The sequence below is a fragment of the Girardinichthys multiradiatus genome, chromosome 1 (genome assembly GCF_021462225.1).
Source record: "Girardinichthys multiradiatus isolate DD_20200921_A chromosome 1, DD_fGirMul_XY1, whole genome shotgun sequence".
NCBI lineage: Eukaryota > Metazoa > Chordata > Actinopteri > Cyprinodontiformes > Goodeidae > Girardinichthys > Girardinichthys multiradiatus.
The window spans coordinates 44,822,768-44,850,192 of NC_061794.1; the positions used below are offsets into that span (position 1 = coordinate 44,822,768).

Genomic DNA, 27,425 nt, shown 5'->3' on the forward strand with positions numbered 1-27,425 from the left:
TTACAACCACAAACATCAATATATATTTGTTGGAATTTTATATAGAGGACAAGCACCAAGTAGGGCATAAATGTTAACTGCAAAGAAAATTATAAATGTTTTTCCTTTTTTTTAAATAAATAAATATTTTAATGGGTGTCATTTATTTGTACTCTGCCCCTTTCTCAACGGTGCAACCAATTACTGTCAGAAGTGAACTAATTAATAAGTAGAGTGTAAATAATTCTAGTTTAGTCAGTTGTGTGGTGCATAAATTTGGCTTTAATGAAAGAATGGCAAGAAGAAAGCCATGGTTAGAAGAAAACCAAAAGAAGGACCATTTCAAGTTTGCCACAAGCCATGTAGAGGACACAGAAAAACACAAAAAGAAAAAACGTAATGTATTCAACACATATGAAATTCATTTATGACTTTTTTTCTACTTCACAGTAATGCACTATTCTGTGTTAAACCATCACAGAGAAACCCAATAAATACACTGGTATTTATGGTTGTAATCTGACAAAATATGGAGAAATTCAAGGGGTATGAATACTTCGCAAGGCACTCTCTCCAATCTTTAGGAATTCATGACTCAGGCAATGAGCAAAATGCAGTCCACAAGTAACACACTGATAGATACCAGACACTTTCCTGCACATAAGAAAAAACACAAGTAACAGAAACACTTAGGAAATACTCTTTTTTGGTACTCATTAGTATAGAAACACCAACATTTTTTAATAGTAGTTTTTAAACAAGATTTCTTTTGACATTCATGTGGTCTGTAAGATGTAAACAAATGAAAGCCTGAAAGCAAGCTCCCTGCTTCCTGATGCACGAAGTTATCAATATAGAATCATTACAGATGTTGAAAGATAGCTGACACATTTACATCAAGAACAACAAGCGAAATATCATGACTATTATGTGGATGATGAGAACATTGTTCTTTTACATTAATAATGTTCAAATGTCTATACAGAGTCAAGAGGCAGAAAAATTATGCCGACTTCTCCAGCAAACAAAGATTTCTGCTGACTCGGGCTGACCTGCTACAAAGAAATTACATCAAACAATTTTAGAAAATGTTGTTGCTTCTTTAGTTTTAACAGTTACAGTTAAGCACAAAGAGCCACACAAGGGCAATGCAACGCATCTTCAGAAAGAGGGATCAGTGACCTTGAAAGTCCAACTAGTTTTCCTATGCAAAATCTGCTAGGTTGTAAAAAAAGGCGTCCGGTATTCATAAAATTCTCATAACAGATAGACCTTATCAACAAAGATGCTCCAGCCTTGGTACATTTGCATCGAAATCTAGGCTAATAATACATTTGTATGCAGTAAAGACAATCCATCTTAGGGGCATAACTATTAACACTTTTAAACACATACTCCTGATTCTCTACTATTTAAGTAGCCAGTACTACCCAGCAGCTATAAAACCATCAAGTTTTACTCTAAGCTTAAAGGAATAGGTTTCATATTAGTATATACATATTTTTTGCTGGTATGAAAAATCAATGCCTTAACCAAGCAGATACAGAGGTTGGACAATGAAACTGAAACACCTGTCATTTTAATGTGGGAGGTTTCAAGGCTAAATTGGACCAGCCTGGTAGCCAGTCTTCAATGATTGCACATTGCACCAGTAAGAGCAGAGTGTGAAGGTTCAATTAGCAGGGTAAGAGCACAGTTTTGCTCAAAATATTGAAATGCACACAACATTATGGGTGACATACCAGAGTTCAAAAGAGGACAAATTGTTGGTGCACGTCTTGCTGGCGCATCTGTGACCAAGACAGCAAGTCTTTGTGATGTATCAAGAGCCACGGTATCCAGGATAATGTCAGCATACCACCAAGAAGGACGAACCACATCCAACAGGATTAATTGTGGACGCAAGAGGAAGCTGTCTGAAACCATTCTTGAGGACCATGTGCATCCAATGGTTCAAACATTGTATCCTGAAGGCGGTGCCGTGTATCAGGATGACAATGCACCAATACACACAGCAAGACTGGTGAAAGATTGGTTTGATGAACATGAAAGTGAAGTTGAACATCTCCCATGGACTGTACAGTCACCAGATCTAAATATTGTTGAGCCACTTTGGGGTGTTTTGGAGGAGCGAGTCAGGAAATGTTTTCCTCCACCAGTATCACGTAGTGACCTGGCCACTATCCTGCAAGAAGAATGGCTTAAAATCCCTCTGACCACTGTGCAGGACTTGTATATGTCATTCCCAAGACTAATTGACGCTGTATTTGCCGCAAAAGGAGGCCCTACACCATACTAATAAATTATTGTGGTCTAAAACCAGGTGTTTCAGTTTCATTGTCCAACCCCTGTAACTGTTGAAATGTCTTCACTTTGAAGAAACAGACATAGGTTTTCAGGCTAACAGCCAGTCAGAGAGAGGCCAGGAGCCATTTAGATTTTAGCCATGTTAAACCTATTTCTTTCCAAGAAGCTGTCCTGTTTGCACTGGACAGTTGTTGATATAGAATTATGTACACACATATTAAACCAAACACAAAAAAGATGGTTGGTTGTCCACGCCCGACTTATAATGACCCTTCCATGTGAAAAACATACAGCAAAAAACATCAGGCATATCCATCTACATTAACTGTCCAGTGCATCAGACTGGGACTGATCAGATATACTTAACATGATCAGTTCTGCAGTACATTTTTCACATGAAAAGGTAAGGGTATAATGAGATCTCATGGCAGTGGACCTTGTGTTATTAAAATAGAAGGATAAGTCTTGTCAAAGTAAAGTCTGTCTCATGCAGCTATCAAGCTGCTGTCAGCTTGAGACTTTGTCTGGGAAAGTTAATGTAAATTGTTATCATGAACCCCAAAAATAAACATTTAACCTTTATCATGACATCCTGTTTATTTCATGTTTGAGACTCCTATATTGAAGAATGAAAAGAAGCAGGTGTGATCACCTGTTGCTGACAGTGCCTATACGCTATTCAATTGCAAAACCACTGAAAAGTTATCTGCCATTTTTAATTCACTTATGTGGCATGATTTTAGATTCTCGGTAGTTAAAAAGAGACATTGACAGCTTGAAAGGTCTGAACTCCATTTGATCATCTTTAGATCTAAATGTAAAATACATACAGGTCCTTCTCAAAATATTAGCATATTGTGATAAAGTTCATTATTTTCCATAATGTCATGATGAAAATTTAACATTCATATATTTTAGATTCATTGCACACTAACTGAAATATTTCAGGTCTTTTATTGTCTTAATACGGATGATTTTGGCATACAGCTCATGAAAACCCAAAATTCCTATCTCACAAAATTAACATATCATTAAAAGGGTCTCTAAACGAGCTATGAACCTAATCATCTGAATCAACGAGTTAACTCTAAACACCTGCAAAAGATTCCTGAGGCCTTTAAAACTCCCAGCCTGGTTCATCACTCAAAACCCCAATCATGGGTAAGACTGCCGACCTGACTGCTGTCCAGAAGGCCACTATTGACACCCTCAAGCAAGAAGGTAAGACACAGAAAGAAATTTCTGAATGAATACGCTGTTCCCAGAGTGCTGTATCAAGGCACCTCAGTGGGAAGTCTGTGGGAAGGAAAAAGTGTGGCAGAAAACGCTGCACAATGAGAAGAAGTGACCGGACCCTGAGGAAGATTGTGGAGAAGGGCCGATTCCAGACCTTGGGGGACCTGCGGAAGCAGTGGACTGAGTCTGGAGTAGAAACATCCAGAGCCACCGTGCACAGGCGTGTGCAGGAAATGGGCTACAGGTGCCGCATTCCCCAGGTCAAGCCACTTTTGAACCAGAAACAGCGGCAGAAGCGCCTGACCTGGGCTACAGAGAAGCAGCACTGGACTGTTGCTCAGTGGTCCAAAGTACTTTTTTTGGATGAAAGCAAATTCTGCATGTCATTCAGAAATCAAGGTGCCAGAGTCTGGAGGAAGACTGGGGAGAAGGAAATGCCAAAATGCCAGAAGTCCAGTGTCAAGAACCCACAGTCAGTGATGGTCTGGGGTGCCGTGTCAGCTGCTGGTGTTGGTCCACTGTGTTTTATCAAGGGCAGGGTCAATGCAGCTAGCTATCAGGAGATTTTGGAGCACTTCATGCTTCCATCTGCTGAAAAGCTTTATGGAGATGAAGATTTCATTTTTCAGCACGACCTGGCACCTGCGCACAGTGCCAAAACCACTGGTAAATGGTTTACTGACCATGGTATCACTGTGCTCAATTGGCCTGCCAACTCTCCTGACCTGAACCCCATAGAGAATCTGTGGGATATTGTGAAGAGAACGTTGAGAGACTCAAGACCCAACACTCTGGATGAGCTAAAGGCCGCTATCGAAGCATCCTGGGCCTCCATAAGACCTCAGCAGTGCCACAGGCTGATTGCCTCCATGCCACGCCGCATTGAAGCAGTCATTTCTGCCAAAGGATTCCCGACCAAGTATTGAGTGCATAACTGTACATGATTATTTGAAGGTTGACGTTTTTTGTATTAAAAACACTTTTCTTTTATTGGTCGGATGAAATATGCTAATTTTGTGAGATAGGAATTTTGGGTTTTCATGAGCTGTATGCCAAAATCATCCGTATTAAGACAATAAAAGACCTGAAATATTTCAGTTAGTGTGCAATGAATCTAAAATATATCAATGTTAAATTTTCATCATGACATTATGGAAAATAATGAACTTTATCACAATATGCTAATATTTTGAGAAGGACCTGTAAACTGGTCAGCCTGAACAGACTAAATCTACACTGAACAGAAATTTTAGTAGTTTGAAACAGTTTTTTAAATGTTTTAAAGCACACAAATTTCGCATTTATTTTTTAAGCAAAAGAACTATGTTACAAGTCAACAAATATCAGAAACAGAATATATAGAATTCTGAAAGCTGGACTAAAGTATTCTAAACTGATTAAACACATAATGAAACATAAAAATGGTAGTCTTAAGTTTCTGAAAAACTTTATATTGTCTCATCTTGTGAATCAGTCTTGTGTCTCATCTTGTCACCTGTGCTGAAAGACAGAAAAGTACAGTACAGAATAAAAACTATTCATATCCCTGGATGAATTTAGTTAAAAGTTATCTTGAAGTAATGAGTAATCTTAATTTTCCAACATGTTTCCTCTGACTGAAAGCAATATCTTTTGGATTGTCCCAGCCAGAGAACTGAGATAATCTGTGGAAGGAGTTAAACATAAGGATAATGGTAAAGAGGCCCCTCAACCTCAAAGACTTGGAGTACATCAACAAACTGTCAAAATATCTGAGGAAATAAGAAAAATGTTGGTCAGGAATTATAAGGGAATTTATTGCTGTATTACCAATAAAGATTTTTACATTGATTTTTGAGAAGGCTAAATTATATTTCTATATAATAATTTTTAATATAATGTAAATCAAAATAGGTAAAAACATTTTTGTCTTAGGATTGATCCTTATTTTACATATTTCTTTTTTATCTTTTGAGAGAAGGCTGTTTAATTTCATATCAGAAACAAACTTCTTTGTGGAAAGAAAATTAGTTTTTATCTAAATCTGCTAGAAATATGCGTAATTTTAGGATTAACTGCACCTCTATGTCAACAACTGTCTAATGCAAATGTGATGGCAGTGTAATGGTTCATAAAACAATTGGCATGAAAAAAAGAACCTTTCTGAGTTTTCGCTTTCATATTGATGCACTCTGACTAGCTAAAAAAAATTATTCTCAACATTTCTTCTGTACATCCTTTTCAAATTGTATTTTTTGCATTGTTGTATTTGTAGTAATATTGTATTTTTAGTATTTTACTGTGAAACACTTTCAAACTTTATCAGTGTATAGTACTTTATTAGTAAATTCTAGTTACTAATTACTTAAGAGAGTTATCTACTGTGGGCAAGATATTGGCAGCTCATCACCTCTTAAGAGAACCCCAGTTCAAAAAAGTCTGAAACATCTTACAGTCCTGATGATTAAAAAGGAAATATGATCTCAAAACAGAAACTGAATGTTAAGTAAAGTAAAACTCGAGGCACTAGAAAGCCTTCACAGTGTTTTAGAATTAGAAATGTCAGGTGCATGCCTGACAATCTTAAATAAAAATACATTTTTATGACATTTCCACCTAAATAACAGGATTTATCATTCAATATAAAGGGCAATAAAAAGGCAACACTGCAGTTTTTCTGTATGAAGATAACATTTTTAATTAATTAAAATTGGGATATGCCTTTAATTAATTTTAGCGAAGCTGAAGCATTTTTCATTTTCTAATGCTATCCTCTGAGGGTTTGTGAATACAGGTCAGGACCGCCATAAAGTAGCTACAAAGCACCATTAAATACTACAACAAATTTTATCCAGCCAAAGAGAAAGCTTCAATAACAGACCTCACTTTATATTTAAGGCAATGAATGTTTATGGAATAAAAAAAAAGGTAATTGTCTGCTGCAAAGAGCAGAAACATTTTTTAGACAGCCTATTTACTTGAAACCCATAATCCTATTTTGTGCCAAAGCAAACTATCTCAACTTGCAATCCTGACACTCATTGTAATAAAAATAAGTCAGTAAAGGAAAAAGGAAAGAAAAGACATTAGAGAGAACTGCTCATACAGAAATAATTACATGAAGTGACTAAGATTTCAATTAAATTTAAAAATACTTTTGAAGGGGATAACAGCCCTAAAATACACAATGCACAGGTAGAACCCTAAAGCTTGGACAGTCTACAGCTACTGTTAAGTACTTCAGTGAAACTGCAAAGAAATGATGAAAACCAGAAAACTTCTTAATTCATCTGTTTGTGTAAAATCTGACACATGTAAGCAAATATTTCAGCTTTGTGTTTATGAACATTTGGGTACAAGTTAGTTAGAAATGTCAGAAAGACTAAACACAACTGAGCAAATATAGATCCAGTAATGACCCACAGATAATTTCCTAGAAACTAAAACTCAATTAAAGATTGAAGTTGTGAAAGTTAAACTAAATTGGCTTTCAGGAAAGGCAAGGCTATGTAGGTAGTAAACTAAAGTTGAATGAATATCAGGCTGAATGGTGCCTCTGGTATTAAGCAATTTTACCTAGGAGCAAGCAAGCTGCTGGTTCCAATCTCAGAATGGGCTTTTCTGTGTAGAGGCTACATGTTGTCTGTCTGGATGCGTGCTTACTCCAGCTTGTTCTTAAAGTTCATAAACATGCATGTAAAATCATTTGGCAACGCCAAATTGTCCTTACGTGTACCCTGGTGTGCATGGTTGGTTGGCTCTTTGTTGTCCAGCAACTAGTGATCTGTCCAGTGAACTAGTGATCTGTCCTGTTTCTTGCCCAGTTCAAAAATGATGAGAGTATCATCTGTAATCAATGTGTCAGGGCTGATTTCCACTTTATTACACCAAGAAGACAGATAGAAATAGATAGAGAGCCCCTTTGTCCCTTGATATGGGGTCAGAACCCTGCAACCCATTCATGCCACTTTAATGCTTAGGTTCAATGCTGCTCCAGCATTGAGGTTCACAATATAGCTCCAAGAATCCGACCCAAAACCTGAGCAGCTTTACATTAAAACAAAGCAACTCAGATCATCCAGATTGATGAGTTTCAACAAATTTGTGATTGTATTATCTCTTTCGTGTATGCGATTAATGTATCTTAAATGTCACACCGTCAGCCCTAAAAAGAACCTGGATGAGCTCTAGGCTCAAGAAATCCTTTTCAAATACCACTAATGGTTTTTAAAGAGGATTTCTTGAGCCTTTGTATTCCCATGCATTATTTTATCCATATGTTCAAGAGTCCTTAATGTATACAACAAAGAGCAATAATTAAAATAAGCTCTAAGTAAAATTTATGAGTTCTGGCTCATCTAGCAATAACGTTGAAGATAAATATAAACAATAAAATGAATTGCTGTGCTGGATATTTTGCTATTTTATTTAAAATACACTAGAGCAATGTTCCTAAAGGTTTTGACTTGGTTTGTTTTTAATATCGAGTGGGAAGCATGTTTCTGAAGATTTCTGTTGTATACTGATTCCAAATATGTAGCCACATTTCTGATCACTGTTTTCTGAATTCAAGTCCAATATAACACCTATTTTTGTAAATATAATCCCCCCTCCCAGAAGAAATCAGAACCCTTTGAGAGTTAACTCAGCACAAACTGCCTGAACAGACATTCAGTCATTCTGAGTCCTAAAGGAAAACAAGATAAATACTGTTTATATACTTGATCCAACCCTAAATCTGTAGTTCAGTTTTTGCTGAGCTTTTACGTGATCATTTTCCAACTATGGGTGACCAGGTCCAAACCAGTCTTCATGGAATAATGTATATGTTTATGAGTATGGAAATTGTTTGCAATGTTGTGTGTAAATACATGCTAAATATTAACAACTTACCCCTTTAACATTGAAAATACTTATAGAATGCATTATGTTTAATTGCAACCTTTCAAAATCACAGCACTAAAGTAATTTCTCATGTTTTAGCTTCATATTTCTGGCTGAAATTGAGCTTTATTTGGGATTGTTTACATATCGGATGCAATTTACGAGGTAAACCATAAAAACTTAAGTTATACAAATACTATACAGGCCCAAACAAAGATGAACACCTGGTCACCCCATTTCCACCTAACGCACTTTGTTTCCTGCTGTGGTCACAAAAAATTAGCTGAAATCAAGGAAAATCTCAAGCTTGGGGAAACAAGATCTCCTAGGCTTTTGTTTTTTTAAATAACTTGAAAAATGTGACTTATAAGGGTAATAGCATTCATGTGACCTAATCTATAGGATTCATTAAAACAGTTTGAGAATTATAGTTCAAGACTTGTTCTATTTACCCAATTTATGGTACAGACATTTTAATTTCAGCTCTTGTCTACACAAATTTCATAACTTTGTGTGATAGGAGCTCTATCAAAAGGTAAACATCTTTTAATAAGACCTTAATGGAAATGGCATTATAGCAGTATAGCAGTCTAGGCCTTTCATCCAACGCTAATCATGGAAAGTACTTCAGACCAAATATGAACTTGGAAAGATGTAGCACACAGTAGTGATAAATACTACATTTCACATTTTGTCCAGACTTTGCCAGCCTTCGGTTTGTGATTCTCACTACTAAAAAGTCAAAACCTGTACATCAATCTTCAATCACCAAGGTAGTAATTGGATGGTTTCACAGATTTGGTGTCCATAGCTGCTACCAATGCTGCTGTTCAAACACTTACTCAAAATGTGAGTTTATAGCCAAGTATAATGTTCGGCAGTTATGTGGAGGAGCAGCCTTTAGCAACACTGGTGTGTGCCCATTAGACTGGTTTTGGAGCTGAAACCAACATCATAAGACACTTACACTGGTTTTGTGATCAAAGTTGATTCCTGAAGCAGGGCTTCTTGAGGTTTGTTTTAAATACACCACCATGCATTACTTTGCTCAGTCCTGGCAATATCTAAACTCCGTTTGATCAGGCACCTCAAACCAAAACAAATCCACCAGCCATCCTATTAAAGCAGTTAATATGTTTACTGTAGATTTTCTGAACCTATAGATGTTGTTTGTAACATCTCTGTTAAATTCTTTTCCTTTCAAACCCATCTTCTTCATCTCCTTCCCCCCCGCCCCATGCCAGTCTGCGAGTTGGGGGGCGGGAGGGCTCGTGCCGCTAGAGAGCTGTGATCTGAGTTAGCTCTGTATTGGAATTCCCTGTCCCATGGATCTCTCCCCTCTGTGTGGGATCAACCCCCACCAAAGGGAGCTCCACGCCTAGTCATGCTGGATTAGGCGTCCCTGCCCCAAGCCCGCCAGCATCTCCAGCCTTGTAGCTGTAAGCCGCTGCCACCTCCCTGGCAATACTCCTCATTCTGCCTGACTGCTGGGTATCAAGGCGAAAAGGAGATGGCTGGCAGAACTCACGGAAGCACCGCTTGAAGTTTTCATCTAGGAAGGCGTAGAGTACAGGATTCAAACTGCTGTTTACATAGCCCAGTGCAATGAAGAAATGCATCATCACCAGCGCATACAAGCTGCTCAGATTGAAGCCCAGAGACTGAGCCAGGACCATGATCTGGATGGGCGTCCAACAAACGACAAATGCTGCCACCACCACCAGGACCATCCTGGTGATACGCCGCAGATTGCGATCTTTTTCCTTGGAGCCAGACAGGATACGAACATTTCGGAGGCGTTTTACCATCAGACTGTAACAGATGCTGATGATGGCCACAGGGATAAGGAAGGAGAAGAGGAAGACACAGGTGCCAAAAACAGGTTCCCAGTGCTCCTTTGGTTCAGGAATAACCACAATGCACTCAACACCTGCAGGCAAAAATAAATATAAAGGAAGAGAAATAAGGTTATACATGGAAAAATACTCTCTTTTTACAACAGAAATCTAGTTGTGAAAATTGACTTCCCTGAGGGTTTTTGACAGTAAAGAAAATATTTCAACTATTCAACATTCCTTAAATTATCTGCTATTCAAACCCTGAGAACTGTTTGGATGGTGATTATTAACATGAACATTAGAATGAGAAGATTTGGCACAATTTGTAATTTTGCAGCAATGTTTTCACAACGTAATAATTGAAATTTTACTGATTTAGTAAAACTATCTATACTGAATTGGATTGCTGTATTATTGGATTTAAAATCAATTGGACTGAATTGATATTTATCTAATTTAGTTGGAATCTGTATCTGACTAATGAACTGAATCATGAAATGGGCTTTATTCAGGGAATTTTTAGAAGGTTGATTTATTTATTTATGTAATAATTCCAGAATTACGCTTGTTGGGAATAGATTATTTATTAATACACTAAGTCAAACATAGTTAAAATATATTTAAAAAGTAGCAAGAGTTCCTTGAATAATTGAACTGACAAAAAAAGCTATTACTGACAAAATCATTTATTCTGCAGACCTGATTAATTATAAAAGATTTTGGTCTTTTAAAATTGGATCAAACTAGAGACTGTGCTTGACTTTAAATACCATAAAGGGAGATGTGCTGACATATGCAGGGAGGAACAGCTGCTACATCTGATAATGAAAAGGAAATACATTACATGACTGCATTATACCCTAATTCACAAAAACAAACACCTAAGTTCCCCTGATATGGTACAGAAATTCAAAATAATTTTCTAAACTGAACCAAGATGTTTGTTTGGATAGTAGAAACCCCTCCTAAGATGCAAGAAGCAATGATTTACAGAATTAAAGAAGTGAAACATTGTAAGACTGAGGAGAGACCAAAAAGACAGACAATATACCAACCTTTTTTTTTTTTTTTATCCAACATTGCTGTCTTTCTAACTTTTATCCTTGCAACAAATAAAAAATGCACTAGATGTTTTTAATGTTTTTTTCTGTCAAAACAGTCCGGTCTTTGTTTTCTTCATACAGACACATACAGTGCCTTGCGAAAGTATTCAGCCCCCTTGAACTTTTCAACCTCTTGCCACAATTCAGGCTTCAAACATAAAGATATAAAATTAATTTTTTTGTGAAGAATCAACAACAAGTGGGACACAATTGTGAAGTGGAACGAAATTTATTGGATGTGTCAAACTTGTTTAACAAATAAAAAACTGAAAAGTGGAGCGTGCAATATTATTCAGCCCCCTTGCGTTAATACTTTGTAGCGCCACCCTTTGCTGCAATTGCAGCTGCAAGTCTCTTGGGGTATGTCTCTATCAGTTTTGCACATCGAGAGACTGAAATTCTTGCCCATTCTTCCTTGCAAAACAGCTGGAGCTCAGTGAGGTTGGATGGAGAACATTCGTGAACAGCAGTCTTCAGCTCTTTCCATAGATTCTCGATTGGATTCAGGTCTGGACTTTGACTTGGCCATTCCAACACCTAGATACGTTTATTTGTGAACCATTCCATTGTAGATTTGGCTTTATGTTTTGGATCATTGTCTTGTTGGAAGATAAATCTCCGTCCCAGTCTCAGGTCTCTTGCAGACTCCAACAGGTTTTCTTCCAGAATGGTTCTGTGTTTGGCCCCATCCATCTTCCCATCAATTTTGACCATCTTCCCTGTCCCTGCTGACAAAAAGCAGGCCCAAACCATGATGCTGCCACCACCATGTTTGACAGTGGGGATGATGTGTTCAGGGTGATGAGCTGTGTTGCTTTTACGCCAAACATATCGTTTTGCATTGTGGCCAAACAGTTTGATTTTGGTTTCATCTGACCAGAGCACCTTCTTCCACATGTTTGGTGTGTCTCCCAGGTGGCTTGTGGAAAACTTTAAACGAGACTTTTTATGGATATCTTTGAGAAATGGCTTTCTTGTTGCCACTCTTCTATAAAGGCCAGATTTGTGCAGTGTACGACTGATTGTTGTCCTATGGACAGACTCTCCCACCTCAGCTGTAGATCTCTGCAGTTCATCCAGAGTGATCATGGGCCTCTTGGCTGCATCTCTGATCAGTCTTCTCCTTGTTCGAGATGAAAGTTTAGAGGGACGGCCGGGTCTTGATAGATTTGCAGTGGTCTGATACTCCTTCCATTTCAATATGTTTGCTTGCACAGTGCTCCTTGGGATGTTTAAAGCTTGGAAAATCTTTTTGTATCCAAATCCGGCTTTAAACTTCTCTGCAACAGTATCTCAGACCTGCCTGATGTGTTCCTTGGTCTTCATGATGCTCTCTGTGCTTTGAACAGAACCCTGAGACTATCACAGAGCAGGTGCATTTATACGGAGACTTGATTACACACAGGTGGATTCACTGAACCTCTGGAGTGAGTTTGCTGCACTGAAAGTAAAGGGGCCAAATAATATTGCACGCCCCACTTTTCAGTTTTTTATTTGTTAAAAAAGTTTGACACATCCAATAAATTTCATTCCACTTCACAATTGTGTCCCACTTGTTGTCGATTCTTCACAAAAATTTGAATTTTATATCTTTATGTTTGAAGCCTGAAATGTGGCAAGAGGTTGAAAAGTTCAAGGGGGCCGAATACTTTCGCAAGGCACTGTATGACAGAAATTTAAAAAGGCCAAATTTTCAAAGGCTGTTTTACTGCCATCCTCCTTCACCCACACCAAGCCACAGGAGCGCTGCTGCAGAGCAGCCCACGTCAGGTCTCCAGAGCGCTGCTGCAGAGCAGCCCATGTCAGGTCTCCAGAGCGCTGCTGTAGAGCAGCCTGACTCCAGGCCAGACTCACCACAGCCTGAGGACGTCGTAAGAGGGACGCCCCGGCTCAAGTCATCGGTGTCCCAGCGACGCCTCTGCTCCCGCCACTGAGGGTCCAGCTGACGCCTCAGCTTCTGCTCACGCCACTGAGGGTCTCGGCGACACCTCAGCCTCCGCTCACGCCACTGAGGGTCTCGGCGACGCCTCAGCTTCTGCTCACATAACTGAGGGTCCGGCCGACGCCTCAGCTCCTGCTCACGTCACTGAAGGTCCGGCCGTCGCCTCAGCTCCTGCTCACGTCGCTGAGGGTCCTGCCGACGCCTCAGCTCCTGTTCCTAGTCTGCAGGGGTTCAGTGAGGAACTGGTCCTTGTTCTGGCATATGAACCCTGCGACGAGGTGTTCGAGGAGGAAGCACCGCAGAACCCTGTTCTTGAGGGGTTTAAGGAACGTATTGTCCTCGTTCTGGCCTTTGAACCCAGAGCTGAGGGTTCGCCAGGCTCTGCTTCAGCCTCTGAGGGTTCGCCAGGCTCCACGCCTCTGGAGTTCCACAGAGTTTCTGGGAGGTCCTCTACTCTGCTCAGTTGTCCTCCTGATCTACCTGCAGTTTCCCGTCGCAGGCCGCCATGGTCTCTACGCTTCTGTCAGCCTCCACGTCTTTGGTGCAGGTCAGGTCGCCCGCCTGAACTCTGTGCCTGCTGGGGACGACCTCCTGGTCGCCCGCCTGAACTCTGTGCCTGCTGGGGACGACCTCCTGGTCGCCCGCCTGAACTCTGTGCCTGCTGGGGACGACCTCCTGGTCACCCGCCTGAACTCTGTGCCTGCTGGGGACGACCTCCTGGTCGCCCGCCTGAACTCTGTGCCTGCTGGGGACGACCCCCTGGTCGCCCGCCTGAACTCTGTGTCTGCTGGGGACGACCTCCTGGTCGCCCGCCTGAACTCTGTGCCTGCTGGGGATGACCCCCTGGTCGCCCGCCTGAACTCTGTGTCTGCTGGGGACGACCTCCTGGTCGCCCGCCTGAACTCTGTTTTTGTTTTTGGCCCTCGTACCGAGACCCCCACCGCCCGCCCTGGTCGGGTTGTTTTTTTTTTGTTTGGACTGTTGTGGGCATCTGGTATCCACCCTTAAGGGGGGGGGGGGGTTCTGTCATGATTTGGGGTTGTTTGGGTTTTGTTTTCGGGTTTTTTCCTTATGATTTCCTTATGTTTTTCACTTTTCAAGTTTTGAATCATGTTTCTGTTTATTTTCCTGGTCATGCTTTTGTTTTGTCGTCTTGTTCATGTTTTGTCAAGTTTGGTTTTCAGATCTGTTTATGCTTTTGCTTCATGTTTTTCTAGTTTGTGTTCAAGAGTCTCTGTTCTGCTCCAGTCACGTTTTGTTCTGTTAATTACGTTTATTCGGTTCACCTGCTTCAAATTAATCTGTCTCCTTGCTCCACCTGGTTTTCACGCCATATATTCACACCTGTTCTGTTAGTCGTCGCAGAAACATCTCTCATGCTCATGTCTTATTCTCAAACCAAGTCTTGTCTTTTTGATCATGCCATGCCTGTCTTGCCTGCCCGTTTGTTTTTTTCCTGCCTCCTGCTGTGAGTGAGTTTTCGTAATTAAACCTTTTTTTTTTTTACTTACCATCATCCTGCCTGCTCGTCTGTATTCTGTGGTCCAATATCAAGTAAACCGTGACACTTTTCCAAAATATTTCCTTAAATATTTTACCATCCCCTTAATAATATTTCTTTGAATATTATTTTGATAAGTAAAGTCAGCTAATGAGACACCGTTGAGAATTAGACATCCAGAAGGTTGGTTTTATTCAGCAGATCATTCTTTAAAACATTATTTTATTAAAATAATATTTTATCTGATCTTGCATTGTGAATGGTTGTCTAAATGTTGCTGATTATTGCCTAAGTTGGTTCCAGGACTAACTTCACTTCACTTCCAGATTCTTCAAGATAATCCTTGGTTCTCAAACATAAACATTGCATGGTAATGTTGCATCACTCATTCGGTCATGATTTTCAGTCATCTTTAATCATAATTTGTTTATATTGTACATAACTCATTAATCTTCCTTATTCTTTAATTCTGCTTGGTAGTTTAGTTGGATTGTTTTAGCAAAGTAAAGAGTTTGTTGATTGAAATATGTTTGACTTTGAGTTGACTTATTTTTGTCAATAAATTCTTGTATTTTAAGAAATTGTGTGAATTCATTCCATGTGTGTGCAAAGTTTATGCTGTTCTATAATGTCAGAGCTCGGCTCACCCTTTTCTATTTTGTCCTAATACCATCACCTTACTGGGCTGGTATTCACAGGACAACCCTTAACAGACCGAAATATTATTTGATAAAATATTAAAATATTAATATTAAATAATATTTTCAGATTCATAATCACAACAAACCCATAACCCATAAGAAAAGCAAGATTTTCAGTATCAAGCTTTATTACCAGATTATTAAAACCTCTGAATGTTATTTTGATCCTCTTCAGAATATTTATCTTGTAAAAACAAGATTTTCCCCCAAATTCTCTAGATCATCAATTAGTAATAACTGAACATCACAGCCAAAGAGCTGTTCTTTTAAAAAGAGCATTATTTGTTTTCCTGTTTAAAAGCCATAAACAATATTTTATAATAAATTAGGTTGTAGCATTTACAGAGTTGAGATAAAGCTGAATCAAACAAACATAAATAGGACCTGGTAAAAAAAGAACAATAATCTATTATTCCATTTGCCACATGTTTTTATACGTTGCATTTCACAGGGCCACGAGTGCTCAGGATTAATAGTGTGTGGGTGTCACCGTTAAAAATGGAAGCAGTAGCCGTGGCTCCATTATTGCCACGTTCCAGCAATCGATCAAAAGCACAGTTAAAGTCTGTGTGAAAGGACGATGATAACTGCCTCGTTGTTGCACTTTATTTAAAAGAAGTTAACAAATAGCTGTAGATGGTATCATGTTGTCCTCTGAGGAACACAATGCAGGCTTTGAAAATTAAACTTTACCAGGACCAGCAGATATAATAGCAGTATTGATGCATGTGGGCTAATAATCCATATTTATAAAGGTCAAGTCAGATGTGAGAACAAACACTGCTGCAGTTCCCTGGTGCAGAGGTCTAATCTAGAAAAATGAACTAAATTTGGAATGCTCCCAGTAAACTATGTGATGCTAATTGGAGATGTCAGTTTTAATTTCTGTCTTCATTTCTTCTTTTCAATCACTTGACCTTGAAGTGAACGGTTTCCTCTCAAATGGAGCTGACATTTTTCATGCCCGATCTTCAGAAAGACCTCAGTTAATGGTCAGAAATGTTTTTCTCATTTTCCTCTGATCCTCGATGACAACTTGTCAGGATATTGATACCTCAGACAGCAAAATAACCAGATCTCTGCTTCCGCTGCATAAAACATCTTAATAAGGAATTGGGAACTTGTTCTGGCAGATTGCTCCAGATGTGTCTCTCTGTTTGGTCATCTATTGTACAATACCTTAAAAACGTTTTCATACCCCTTTGAACTGTTGCCCATATTTTATGTTACACCAACAAACCTCAGTGTGTTGCATTGAGATTTATCTCCTTACCACCTAAGCACATCCAGAGACTGATTTTTTTAACGTTCTTCATGGGTAAAGATTTGGCAGACTGGATAAATAGCATCAGTTTACACCAGTTTTCAAATCTTGCCACAAAAGTCTACATTATATATAGGTCTTTACTATGACTGGGACATTTTCATCTGCATGCACTTTGATCTAAACAATTCCATTGTACTTCTGGCTGTAAAGTATGTTTAGGGTCATTGTTCTGTTAGAAGCCTCAGTCTAAAGTTCTTTGCAGCTTCTGTTTGTTCCAGGATTGTGCTGTCTGTGGCTGTATCCATCTTCACATCAACTCTGACCATTTGCCCTGGGTATGCTGAGGAAAAATATTCCAAGAGCATGATGCTGCAACCACCATGTTTTAGAGTTGGTAGGGTGTGTTACATAAAGGCCAGATATTGTGAGTGCACAACTAATGGATGTTCTGTTAACAGATTTTCCTAACTGAGCTATGGATTTCTGCAGCACAGTCAGAGTTAAGAGGGACATTTTGGTTGCACTGAGTAATGCTTACCTTGCTCATCATGTCGCTGTGCCATATTCTTCCGTTTTCATCTGATGGACTGAACAGTGCTCCATAAGATACTCAAAACTTGGGATATTATTTTGTAATCTATCCTGTTTTAAACTTCGCCACTATTGTTGATTTGTCTTCTGCTTTCTTTGGTCATCATGGTGTTTTTTTTATAACATACCTACAAGTCAGAACGGTTGCACTTTATTTCATTCTTGGGGTTTCAGATTAAAATGGGATGAATACAAATGCATACCTATCTTTTCTACTTCATTTGTGAAAAGTTTTGAAAACTGGGTCATTGTCTCATCTCTCCCTCTTTTTTCTAAATAATCCAACTCTTTCAACTTTCTCTGATATTTTTCATTAGCTAACTTATAGTTTTTCAGCCTTTCTGAAAGTAAAAACTCAATCAACTGTGGTAGCTTCTGGTTTTTGTGAATTTCGTCATATCCCCACAACAAAATAATTACTCTGTAGAACATAGGACAGCAATTACCGACTTAACCCAGAATAAAAATGTCCCAACTGCTTTAGACAGACAGACTATTACAAACCATTTGTTAGGAAACAACAAATGGTTTGTAATAGTTTTGTTGTTGTATGGTGTCACTGACGGCAGAGGTTGTCCCTACATTTATCAGGCACACTGGTAGTGATTACAGGGTATGTTTGTAGGTGTTGTAGAGAAATGCAGGTGCATATGGTTGTCATGATCCTGGGGTGTTTGGGTTTCCATTTGAGTTGGTTTTCTGATCATTTCTTTGCTGTTTATTTATTTTAATCCTGTAAAGACTCACAATAAAAACACGAAGATTAGAGAAGTTAAATAGCAGATGTTTATTTCTTTGGCGCTCGGACCCCGGAGGAAGACATGAATGCTATGAATAACATGAGTTTGAATGAATGATTTAGGATTAGGATTAGAATTAGAGATGTCTTTCCCCCGGGATCCAATACTGGTAATGGAGTGGAGGCCCGATAATAAGGGACTTGGAAGGAGGTAGGAAGCCAGATGGTGGCGATGGGGTGGTGGAGGGTCGAAGCTCGGTGGGAGAGCAGGGAGATCCATGGTTGGAGGTCCTTAAAAGCGAAGCCTTGAAGGGTGATTGACTGAGGAGGACTGCAGACTTAACGCTGATTGGTTGGAGCGGAGACGCATGATGGAGTCATTGTTATGATTTGGGGTTGTTTGGTTTTTGGTTTCTGGTTTTTTCTTATGTTTTTCACAGTTAAGGTTTTGACTCGTTCTTTTATTATTTTCCTGTTTATGCTTTTGTTTCATGTTTTTCTAGTTATATTTCTGTTAGTTTGTTTCCTTGGATTTGCGTTCTGTTGAAGCCATGTTTTGCTCCTGTCACGTTGTGTTCTCTGTCAATTAAGTTTATTCGGTTCACCTGCACCATGTTAATCAGTTTTGTTTTCCACCTGTACCATGCTCCATATATACACACCTGTTCAGTTAGTCGTCAGGGAAACATCTCTCATTCTCATGTCTAGTTTTCATGCTCAAGTCTTGTTTTCGGATCATGCCATGCCTGTCTCGCCTGCCTGTTTGTTGTTTTGTTCCTGCCTCCTGCTGTGAGTGAGTTTTTGTTTTTTGTCATTAAAACCTTTTTACTTACTGACATGCTGCCTTCTAGTCTGCATTCTGGGGTCCTATATCTCGCAAGTCGTAACAGAATGTTTCCGCCAACAACGGACCTCGCAGATGAGCATCAGGCTAGCTCCATGGACCTCTTTACCTTCCTGTCTCGGGAGGCGGAGAAGTCACTGCGCCGGTCTGCAGGGCTGTCTGTGCCGCAGTCGGCTTATGATGGATCCAGGTTGGCGATTCCATGTCCGGGGACAGGTCCCCTTCGTTGCCGTTCTTCTCTTCCCCTTCATATGGCAGTGAAGCCCTCGCCCTCCTCCCGCTGCAAGAAACTTTGGCGCGGAGCGCCTTCCTGTGGTTCGGCTGCCGAGGAGGTGGTTTCCCTGTCAGCGGACGTGAGGGCTGCGGCAAGTAAGCCCGCATCTTCATCTGCCACAGCACTGTCTGCCAGGCTCGCTGCAGTTAGTAGTCCCGCATCCTCGCTTGCCACAGCACGGTCTGCCAGGCTCGCTGCAGCTCCGCCCATGCCATCTTCACTCGCTCCAGCTCAGTGTTCTGAGGCAATACCTGACGAGCTGGAGCAGCGGTTAAGGTTTTTTGCTCGCCATATAAAGAGCTTAAGGAAGACCAGTCTCCTGTATTCCTCACCTGAGCTGATGGAGAGGATAAGGCAGATTGAGATGGATTATGAAACGGCAGTAAGGTTGTTTTACTGCCATCCTCCTTCACCGACACCAAGCCACAGGAGTGCTGCTGCAGAGCAGCCAACGCCAGGACTCCAGGGAGCTGCTGCTGCTGCAGAGCAGCCCAAGTCAGGTCCCCAGAGCGCTGCTGCAGAGCAGCCCACGTCAGGTCTCCAGAGCGCTGCTGTAGAGCAGCCTGACTCCAGGCCAGACACACCACAACCTGACATGACGCCTGACCCTAAGTCAGCCTCTGCTCATGTCACTGAGGGTCCGGCCGACGCCTCAGCTCCTGCTCACGTCACTGAGGGTCTCAGCGATGCCTCAGCTCCTGCTCACGCCACTTAGGGTCCGGCTGACGCCTCAGCTCCTGCTCACGTCACTGAGGGTCTCGGCGACGCCTCAGCTCCTGCTCACGTCACTGAGGGTCTCGGCGACGCCTCAGCTCCTGCTCATGCCACTGAGGGTCCGGCTGACGCCTCAGCTCCTGCTCACGTCACTGAGGGTCCGGCCGACGCCTCAGCTCCTGCTTATGTCACTGAGGGTCTCGGCGACGCCTCAGCTCCTGCTCACCTCACTGAGGGTCTCGGCGACGCCTCAGCTCCTGCTCACGTCACTGAGGGTCTCGGCGACGCCTCAGCTCCTGCTCACGTCACTGAGGGTCCGGCCGACGCCTCAGCTCCTGCTCACATCACTGAGGGTCCGGCCGACGCCTCAGCTCCTGCTTATGTCACTGAGGGTCTCGGCGACGCCTCAGCTCCTGCTCACCTCACTGAGGGTCTGGGCGACACCTCAGCTCCTGCTCACGTCACTGAGGGTCTCGGCGACGCCTCAGCTCCTGCTCACCTCACTGAGGGTCTGGGCGACACCTCAGCTCCTGCTCACCTCACTGAGGGTCTGGGCGACGCCTCAGCTCCTGCTCACGTCACTGAGGGTCCGACTGACGCCTCAGCTCTTGCTCACGTCACTGAGGGTCCGACTGACGCCTCAGCTCCTGCTCACGTCACTGAGGGTCCGACTGACGCCTCAGCTCCTGCTCACGTCACTGAGGGTCTCGGCGACGCCTCAGCTCCTGCTCACGTCACTGAGGGTCTCGGCGACGCCTCAGCTCCTGCTCACGCCACTGAGGGTCCGGCTGATGCCTCAGCTCCTGCTTACGTCACTGAGGGTCTCGGCGAAGCCTCAGCTCCTGCTCACGTCACTGAGGGTCCGGCTGACGCCTCAGCTCCTGCTCACGTCACTGAGGGTCTCGGCGAAGCCTCAGCTCCTGCTCACGTCACTGAGGGTCCGGCTGACGCCTCAGCTCCTGCTCACGTCACTGAGAGTCTCGGCGACGCCTCAGCTCCTGCTCACGCCACTGAGGGTCCGGCTGACGCCTCAGCTCCGCTCACGTCACTGAGGGTCTCGGCGACGCCTCAGCTCCTGCTCACGTCACTGAGGGTCCGGCCGACGCCTCAGCTCCTGCTTATGTCACTGAGGGTCTCGGCGACGCCTCAGCTCCTGCTCACCTCACTGAGGGTCTGGGCGACGCCTCAGCTCCTGCTCACGTCACTGAGGGTCTCGGTGACGCCTCAGCCTCTGCTCACGCCACTGAGGGTCTCGGTGACGCCTCAGCTCCTGCTCACGCCACTGAGGGTCTCGGTGACGCCTCAGCTCCTGCTCACGCCACTGAGGGTCTCGGTGACGCCTCAGCTCCTGCTCACGTCACTGAGGGTCCGGCTGATGCCTCAGCCTCTGCTCACGCCACTGAGGGTCTCGGCGACGCCTCAGCTCCTGCTCAAGTCACTGAGGGTCTCGGTGACGCCTCAGCTCCTGCTCACGTCACTGAGGGTCCGGCTGACGCCTCAGCTCCTGCTCACGCCACTGAGGGTCCGGCTGACGCCTCAGCTCCTGCTCACATCACTGAGGGTGCGACTGACGCCTCAGCTCCTGCTCACGTCACTGAGGGTCTCGGCGACGCCTCAGCTCCTGCTCACGCCACTGAGGGTCCGGCTGATGCCTCAGCTCCTGCTTACGTCACTGAGGGTCTCGGCGACGCCTCAGCTCCTGCTCACGTCACTGAGGGTCCGGCTGACGCCTCAGCTCCTGCTCACGTCACTGAGGGTCTCGGCGACGCCTCAGCTCCTGCTCACGTCACTGAGGGTCCGGCTGACGCCTCAGCCTCTGCTCACGTCACTGAGGGTCTCGGTGATGCCTCAGCTCCTGCTCACGCCACTGAGGGTCCGGCTGACGCCTCAGCCTCTGCTCACGCCACTGAGGGTCTCGGCAACGCCTCAGCTTCAGCCTCTGAGGGTTCGCCAGGCTCCACACCTCTGGGATTCCACAGAGTTTTTGGGGGGGCCTCAACTCTCCTCTGTCGGCCTCCTGGTCGCCCGCCTGAACTCTGTGCCTGCTGGGGACGACCTCCTGGTCGCCCGCCTGAACTCTGTGCCTGCTGGGGACGACCTCCTGGTCGCCCGCCTGAACTCTGTGCCTGCTGGGGACGACCTCCTGGTCGCCCGCCTGAACTCTGTTCTTGTTTTCGGATCATGCCATGCCTGTCTCGCCTGACCGTTTGTTGTTTTGTTCCTGCCTCCTGCTGTGATTGAGTTTTTGTTTTTTGTCATTAAAACCTTTTTACTTACTGACATGCTGCCTTCTAGTCTGCATTCTGGGGTCCTATATCTCGCAAGTCATAACAGTCATAGTACGGAGCCGGTGGTGGTGGTGACTCTTCCAGATTGAATTTTCGTCAAATTTCCATATTTTAAATATCTTGCCATATAGGTTGATTACTCTGGTTTAGTTTCTTGCTTGTTTCTGGTATTCTGTGTATTTAGATCAGTGTTTCACTCTCCCTCCTTGGTTTGTAGCTCCTCTGTGTCTAGTTCAGTTCCCTCTGTTATTATTACTCACGTTTCCTCCACCCCGTTTGCTCTCCTTCACAGGTGTTCTAAATCTCCCTAATTAAGCTATATCACGTTTCAGTTTGTGAAAGACTCAAATGCAGAAATGAGTTCACGTGAAGCTGAATGTTTTGATAGTGATTGTAAAAGAATCCACTAATTGGTGACGTGGTTTTGCAAATGAAAAACAGGACACGGAGAACAGAAAATGGACCAGACATGGAACAGCAGTCAAACAGAGGAATCCAGCAAAGAACAACGAGACCCAGTGGACTTATATACTGAGGCAAGGTGGAAAAATGACTAGCCAGCTAATCAGGAGGAATGAGTTACGCCTGAGGTAAAGAGAAGTGATTAACCAGATGAAGCAAAGCAGACAGAAACACAAAGAAACCCAATGAAGAAACTACATGTAGGTAGATGAATAAAATACAAAAGCATGAACTAATAAAGAAAGCAGTTTACAAAAACGAGCATTAGGAAATAAAGCAGGACCTAAAAATCATAATAAACAGGAAAATACTATTCAAAATACAGGTCCTTCTCAAAATATTAGCATATTGTAATAAAGTTCATTATTTTCCATAATGTCATGATGAAAATTTAACATTCATATATTTTAGATTCATTGCACACTAACTGAAATATTTCAGGTCTTTTATTGTCTTAATACGGATGATTTTGGCATACAGCTCATGAAAACCCAAAATTCCTATCTCACAAAATTAGCATATTTCATCCGACCAATAAAAGAAAAGTGTTTTTAATACAAAAAACGTCAACCTTCAAATAATCATGTACAGTTATGCACTCAATACTTGGTCGGGAATCCTTTTGCAGAAATGACTGCTTCAGTGCGGCGTGGCATGGAGGCAATCAGCCTGTGGCACTGCTGAGGTCTTATGGAGGCCCAGGATGCTTCGATAGCGGCCTTTAGCTCATCCAGAGTGTTGGGTCTTGAGTCTCTCAACGTTCTCTTCACAATATCCCACAGATTCTCTGTGGGGTTCAGGTCAGGAGAGTTGGCAGGCCAATTGAGCACAGTGATACCATGGTCAGTAAACCATTTACCAGTGGTTTTGGCACTGTGAGCAGGTGCCAAGTCATGCTGAAAAATGAAATCTTCATCTCCATAAAGCTTTTCAGCAGATGGAAGCATGAAGTGCTCCAAAATCTCCTGATAGCTAGCTGCATTGACCCTGCCCTTGATAAAACACAGTAGACCAACACCAGCAGCTGACATGGCACCCCAGACCATCACTGACTGTGGGTACTTGACACTGGACTTCTGGCATTTTGGCATTTCCTTCTCCCCAGTCTTCCTCCAGACTGTGGCACCTTGATTTCTGAATGACATGCAGAATTTGCTTTCATCCGAAAAAAGTACTTTGGACCACTGAGCAACAGTCCAGTGCTGCTTCTCTGTAGCCCAGGTCAGGCGCTTCTGCCGCTGTTTCTGGTTCAAAAGTGGCTTGACCTGGGGAATGCGGCACCTGTAGCCCATTTCCTGCACACGCCTGTGCACGGTGGCTCTGGATGTTTCTACTCCAGACTCAGTCCACTGATTCCGCAGGTCCCCCAAGGTCTGGAATCGGCCCTTCTCCACAATCTTCCTCAGGGTCCGGTCACCTCTTCCCGTTGTGCAGCGTTTTCTGCCACACGTTTTCCTTCCCACAGACTTCCCACTGAGGTGCCTTGATACAGCACTCTGGGAACAGCCTATTCGTTCAGAAATTTCTTTCTGTGTCTTACCCTCTTGCTTGAGGGTGTCAATAGTGGCCTTCTGGACAGCAGTCAGGTCGGCAGTCTTACCCATGATTGGGGTTTTGAGTGATGAACCAGGCTAGGAGTTTTAAAGGCCTCAGGAATCTTTTGCAGGTGTTTAGAATTAACTCGTTGATTCAGATGATTAGGTTCATAGCTCGTTTAGAGACCCTTTTAATGATATGCTAATTTTGTGAGATAGGAATTTTGGGTTTTCATGAGCTGTATGCCAAAATCATCCGTATTAAGACAATAAAAGACCTGAAATATTTCAGTTAGTGTGCAATGAATCTAAAATATATGAATGTTAAATTTTCATCATGACATTATGGAAAATAATGAACTTTATCACAATATGCTAATATTTTGAGAAGGACCTGTACATACACAAAAAAAATCTAAATCAACACCTCAGGGTCATGACACTATAAGCTCACTGATTTTCATTGTTCTTCACTGGTTCTTCCAGTTACTCTGCCCGTGCTCCATGTCCTGTTCTCCTTACACAAGATCAGTAGGTTTTCTGTTACCTTTATAAAACCTTCACCATACTCATCTCAAGTTTTTGCCCGCATTTTGGTCCTACGCTCAACTCCCTAAACATGACAATGATCACTTTACAGCATAACACTTAACAAAACTGCAAGCTCCACAGTGGCACCAATAGAAAAACAATTCTGCTGCAGCCACTGACACAGGGATATATTTGATCTACTCTCAGTGGATAAACACTTCCCTTTTGAAGCCAGAATGCACCATTTATCATGAGCTCTTTAAACTTATATTCACTGTTATACAGACATGTCAAACCAGCACTGCCAAGAAAGTTGTCAGCAAAGATGTGCAAAGCTGAAATCACGCAGATGTTATACTGGAGTTACTCAGCAATACAACATAATAGATTTATGTCATTTATGTAATATGTTAGAAATTGAAGATATTTTTATATTTATTTTCCAGTATCACTCAAAAGCCCATTGCATTTGTGGACTAGTTTATGTTATTAACTTTCAGCTAAAACTTAATAATTGTCACAGACCTGTTGATGTATCAAAGAAATGTTGGTTAAAGCTTTCCGTAGAATATACAATCTACACAGACAAACGGACGGACGGATGGATCACCAGCCAGACAGACAGATCCACCCACCCTTTCTGCTTTCCATTTCACAGCTGGTAATTCTCAACCATTACTGCCACTCTTTTCATCTTTTCCTCTTTATTCCGTTTTTCCATTTTTTGATTTTCCACCAGCCTGGATTATTTCTTTCCCTCTGATTTTTGCTGCTCTTCACTTTATTTTCTTTTCACTTCGTTGATTGTGCTCCCTCTTACTCTCCTCACCCGTGGATCATATCCATCAGATTCTTTTTCTGTCCATCACACTTAAACCTTCTCCTCTTTTTCAGGATTTCTCACCAGCTGTTGTGCCTTTTACTCATGTCATTTCTGTTCCCCTGCCCTTTTCTTGCCCTTTCAAGTCAATATTTTTTTAAGCATTCAAGCAGACTTTTCATGTCATATCAGACTCCATTTTTGTTCCCTTTTCCAATCCTCTGCTGAGCAATCTTCTTTCTTTATTCTTTCATATTTTCTTCTTCTTTCTTGAAGGGTTTTTGCTATTTCATTTTTAAGCCTTCCTTTTTCTATTGTGTAAATGATTTCTAAAATTATAGTAAAGATATTTTTTCTATAAATAATTTGCTCATACTTTCATCGCTCTTGTGAACTTGTTTTTTCTTTCTGTAATAACTGCATTTTTTTTACCTTTGAAATGCAAGTTTCATATCTGACCCCTTTCTTTCCCTTTTCAGAATCAGAATCAGAATCAGAAAAGCTTTATTGCCAAGTACGTTTTTGGACATACAAGGAATTTGTTTTGGCGTAGTCGGTGCAATACAGTACAAATTAAACAGTATAAACATATCTACAATATAATATAAATATAGGTGCACAGTTTTAAGTGAGTGAGAGTAAATATAGAGCAGTATAAGATGCAAGAGCAATACAACAGTGCAGGTGATCATTGTGCAAGTAAAGCAGGAGTCCAAGCTGAGCGTTAATGTAACTCATAGAGTTACAGGTTACAAGTGTCCTGTCAGCAAAAAAAGGGGGGGTGTGGGGGAAAGGGAGAGTGTCAGGGTGGTTTCCGGGCTTTGTTAACCAGGCTGGTGGCAGATGGGAAAAAACTGTTCTTGTGGCGTGAGGTTTTGGTCCGGATGGACCGCAGCCTCCTGCCAGAGGGGAGAGTCTCAAAGAGTCTGTGACCGGGGTGGGAGGGATCAGCCAGAATCTTCCCTTCCCGCTTCAGGGTCCTGGAGGTGTACAGTTCCTGGAGCGACAGTAGACTGCAGCCAATCACCTTCTCAGCAGACCGAATGACACGCTGCAGCCTGCCCTTATCCTTGGCTGTAGCAGCGGCGTACCAGATGGTGATGGAGGAGGTGAGGATGGACTCAATGATGGCTGTGTAGAAGTGCACCATCATAGTCTTTGGCAGGTTGAATTTCTTCAGCTGCCGCAGGAAGAACATCCTCTGCTGGGCTTTCTTGATGAGGGAGCTGATGTTTGGCTCCCACTTGAGATCCTGGGAGATGATGGTTCCCAGGAAGCGGAAAGATTCCACAGTGTCAATTGTGGAGTCACAGAGGGTGATGGGGGCAGGTGGGGCTGGGTTCTGCCTGATGTTCACAACCATCTCCACTGTCTTTAGAGCGTTGAGCTCAAGGTTGTTCTGGCTGCACCAGTCCAACAGATGGTCCACCTCCCATCTGTACGCAGACTCGTCACCATCAGAGATGAGTCCGATCAGGGTGGTGTCGTCCGCAAACTTCAGAAGCTTGACAGACTGGTGACTGGAGGTGCAGCTGTTGGTGTACTAAGAGCACAGCCACATTCCCACCTTGTTTTCACCTCTGCTTACTGGTTTCTTCTTTTTTTTAAACGTTCTTCTTCTTATTTTGTATTTATCTTTTCTTCCAGGGAACTCTAGCAATTGGAAGTAAGACTTTGGCCTGCCGCCTGAACATCAGAAAGCCTGTTACTTTGCTTCTTCTGAACGTGACAGTTGATGATTTATCATTTAAAAAGTTTTAAAATCTTTTGAGTTTTCTAAATCAGAAGAGATAATATCCTGTTAAGCCCGAGCATACCTGTACCGGTATGAGCAGAGCATCGACTATTTTCCACCATCTCTAAAACTAAATTAAATGCTGCCAGTTTTTT

General features: G+C 42.4%; 1 protein-coding gene across 1 annotated transcript in view; it reads right to left on the reverse strand.

Moving 5' to 3' along the window:
- Positions 1–4,635: 4,635 nt before the first annotated feature.
- The window catches only part of oprl1 (opiate receptor-like 1), a 142,278-nt gene continuing 119,488 nt past the window's right edge, over positions 4,636–27,425 (reverse strand). Inside the window, exon 6 of the mRNA XM_047378360.1 lies at positions 4,636–10,315. Within this exon, the coding sequence (XP_047234316.1) occupies positions 9,768–10,315 (548 nt within the window). The 3' untranslated portion in view covers positions 4,636–9,767. The remainder of the gene's footprint in view (positions 10,316–27,425) is intronic.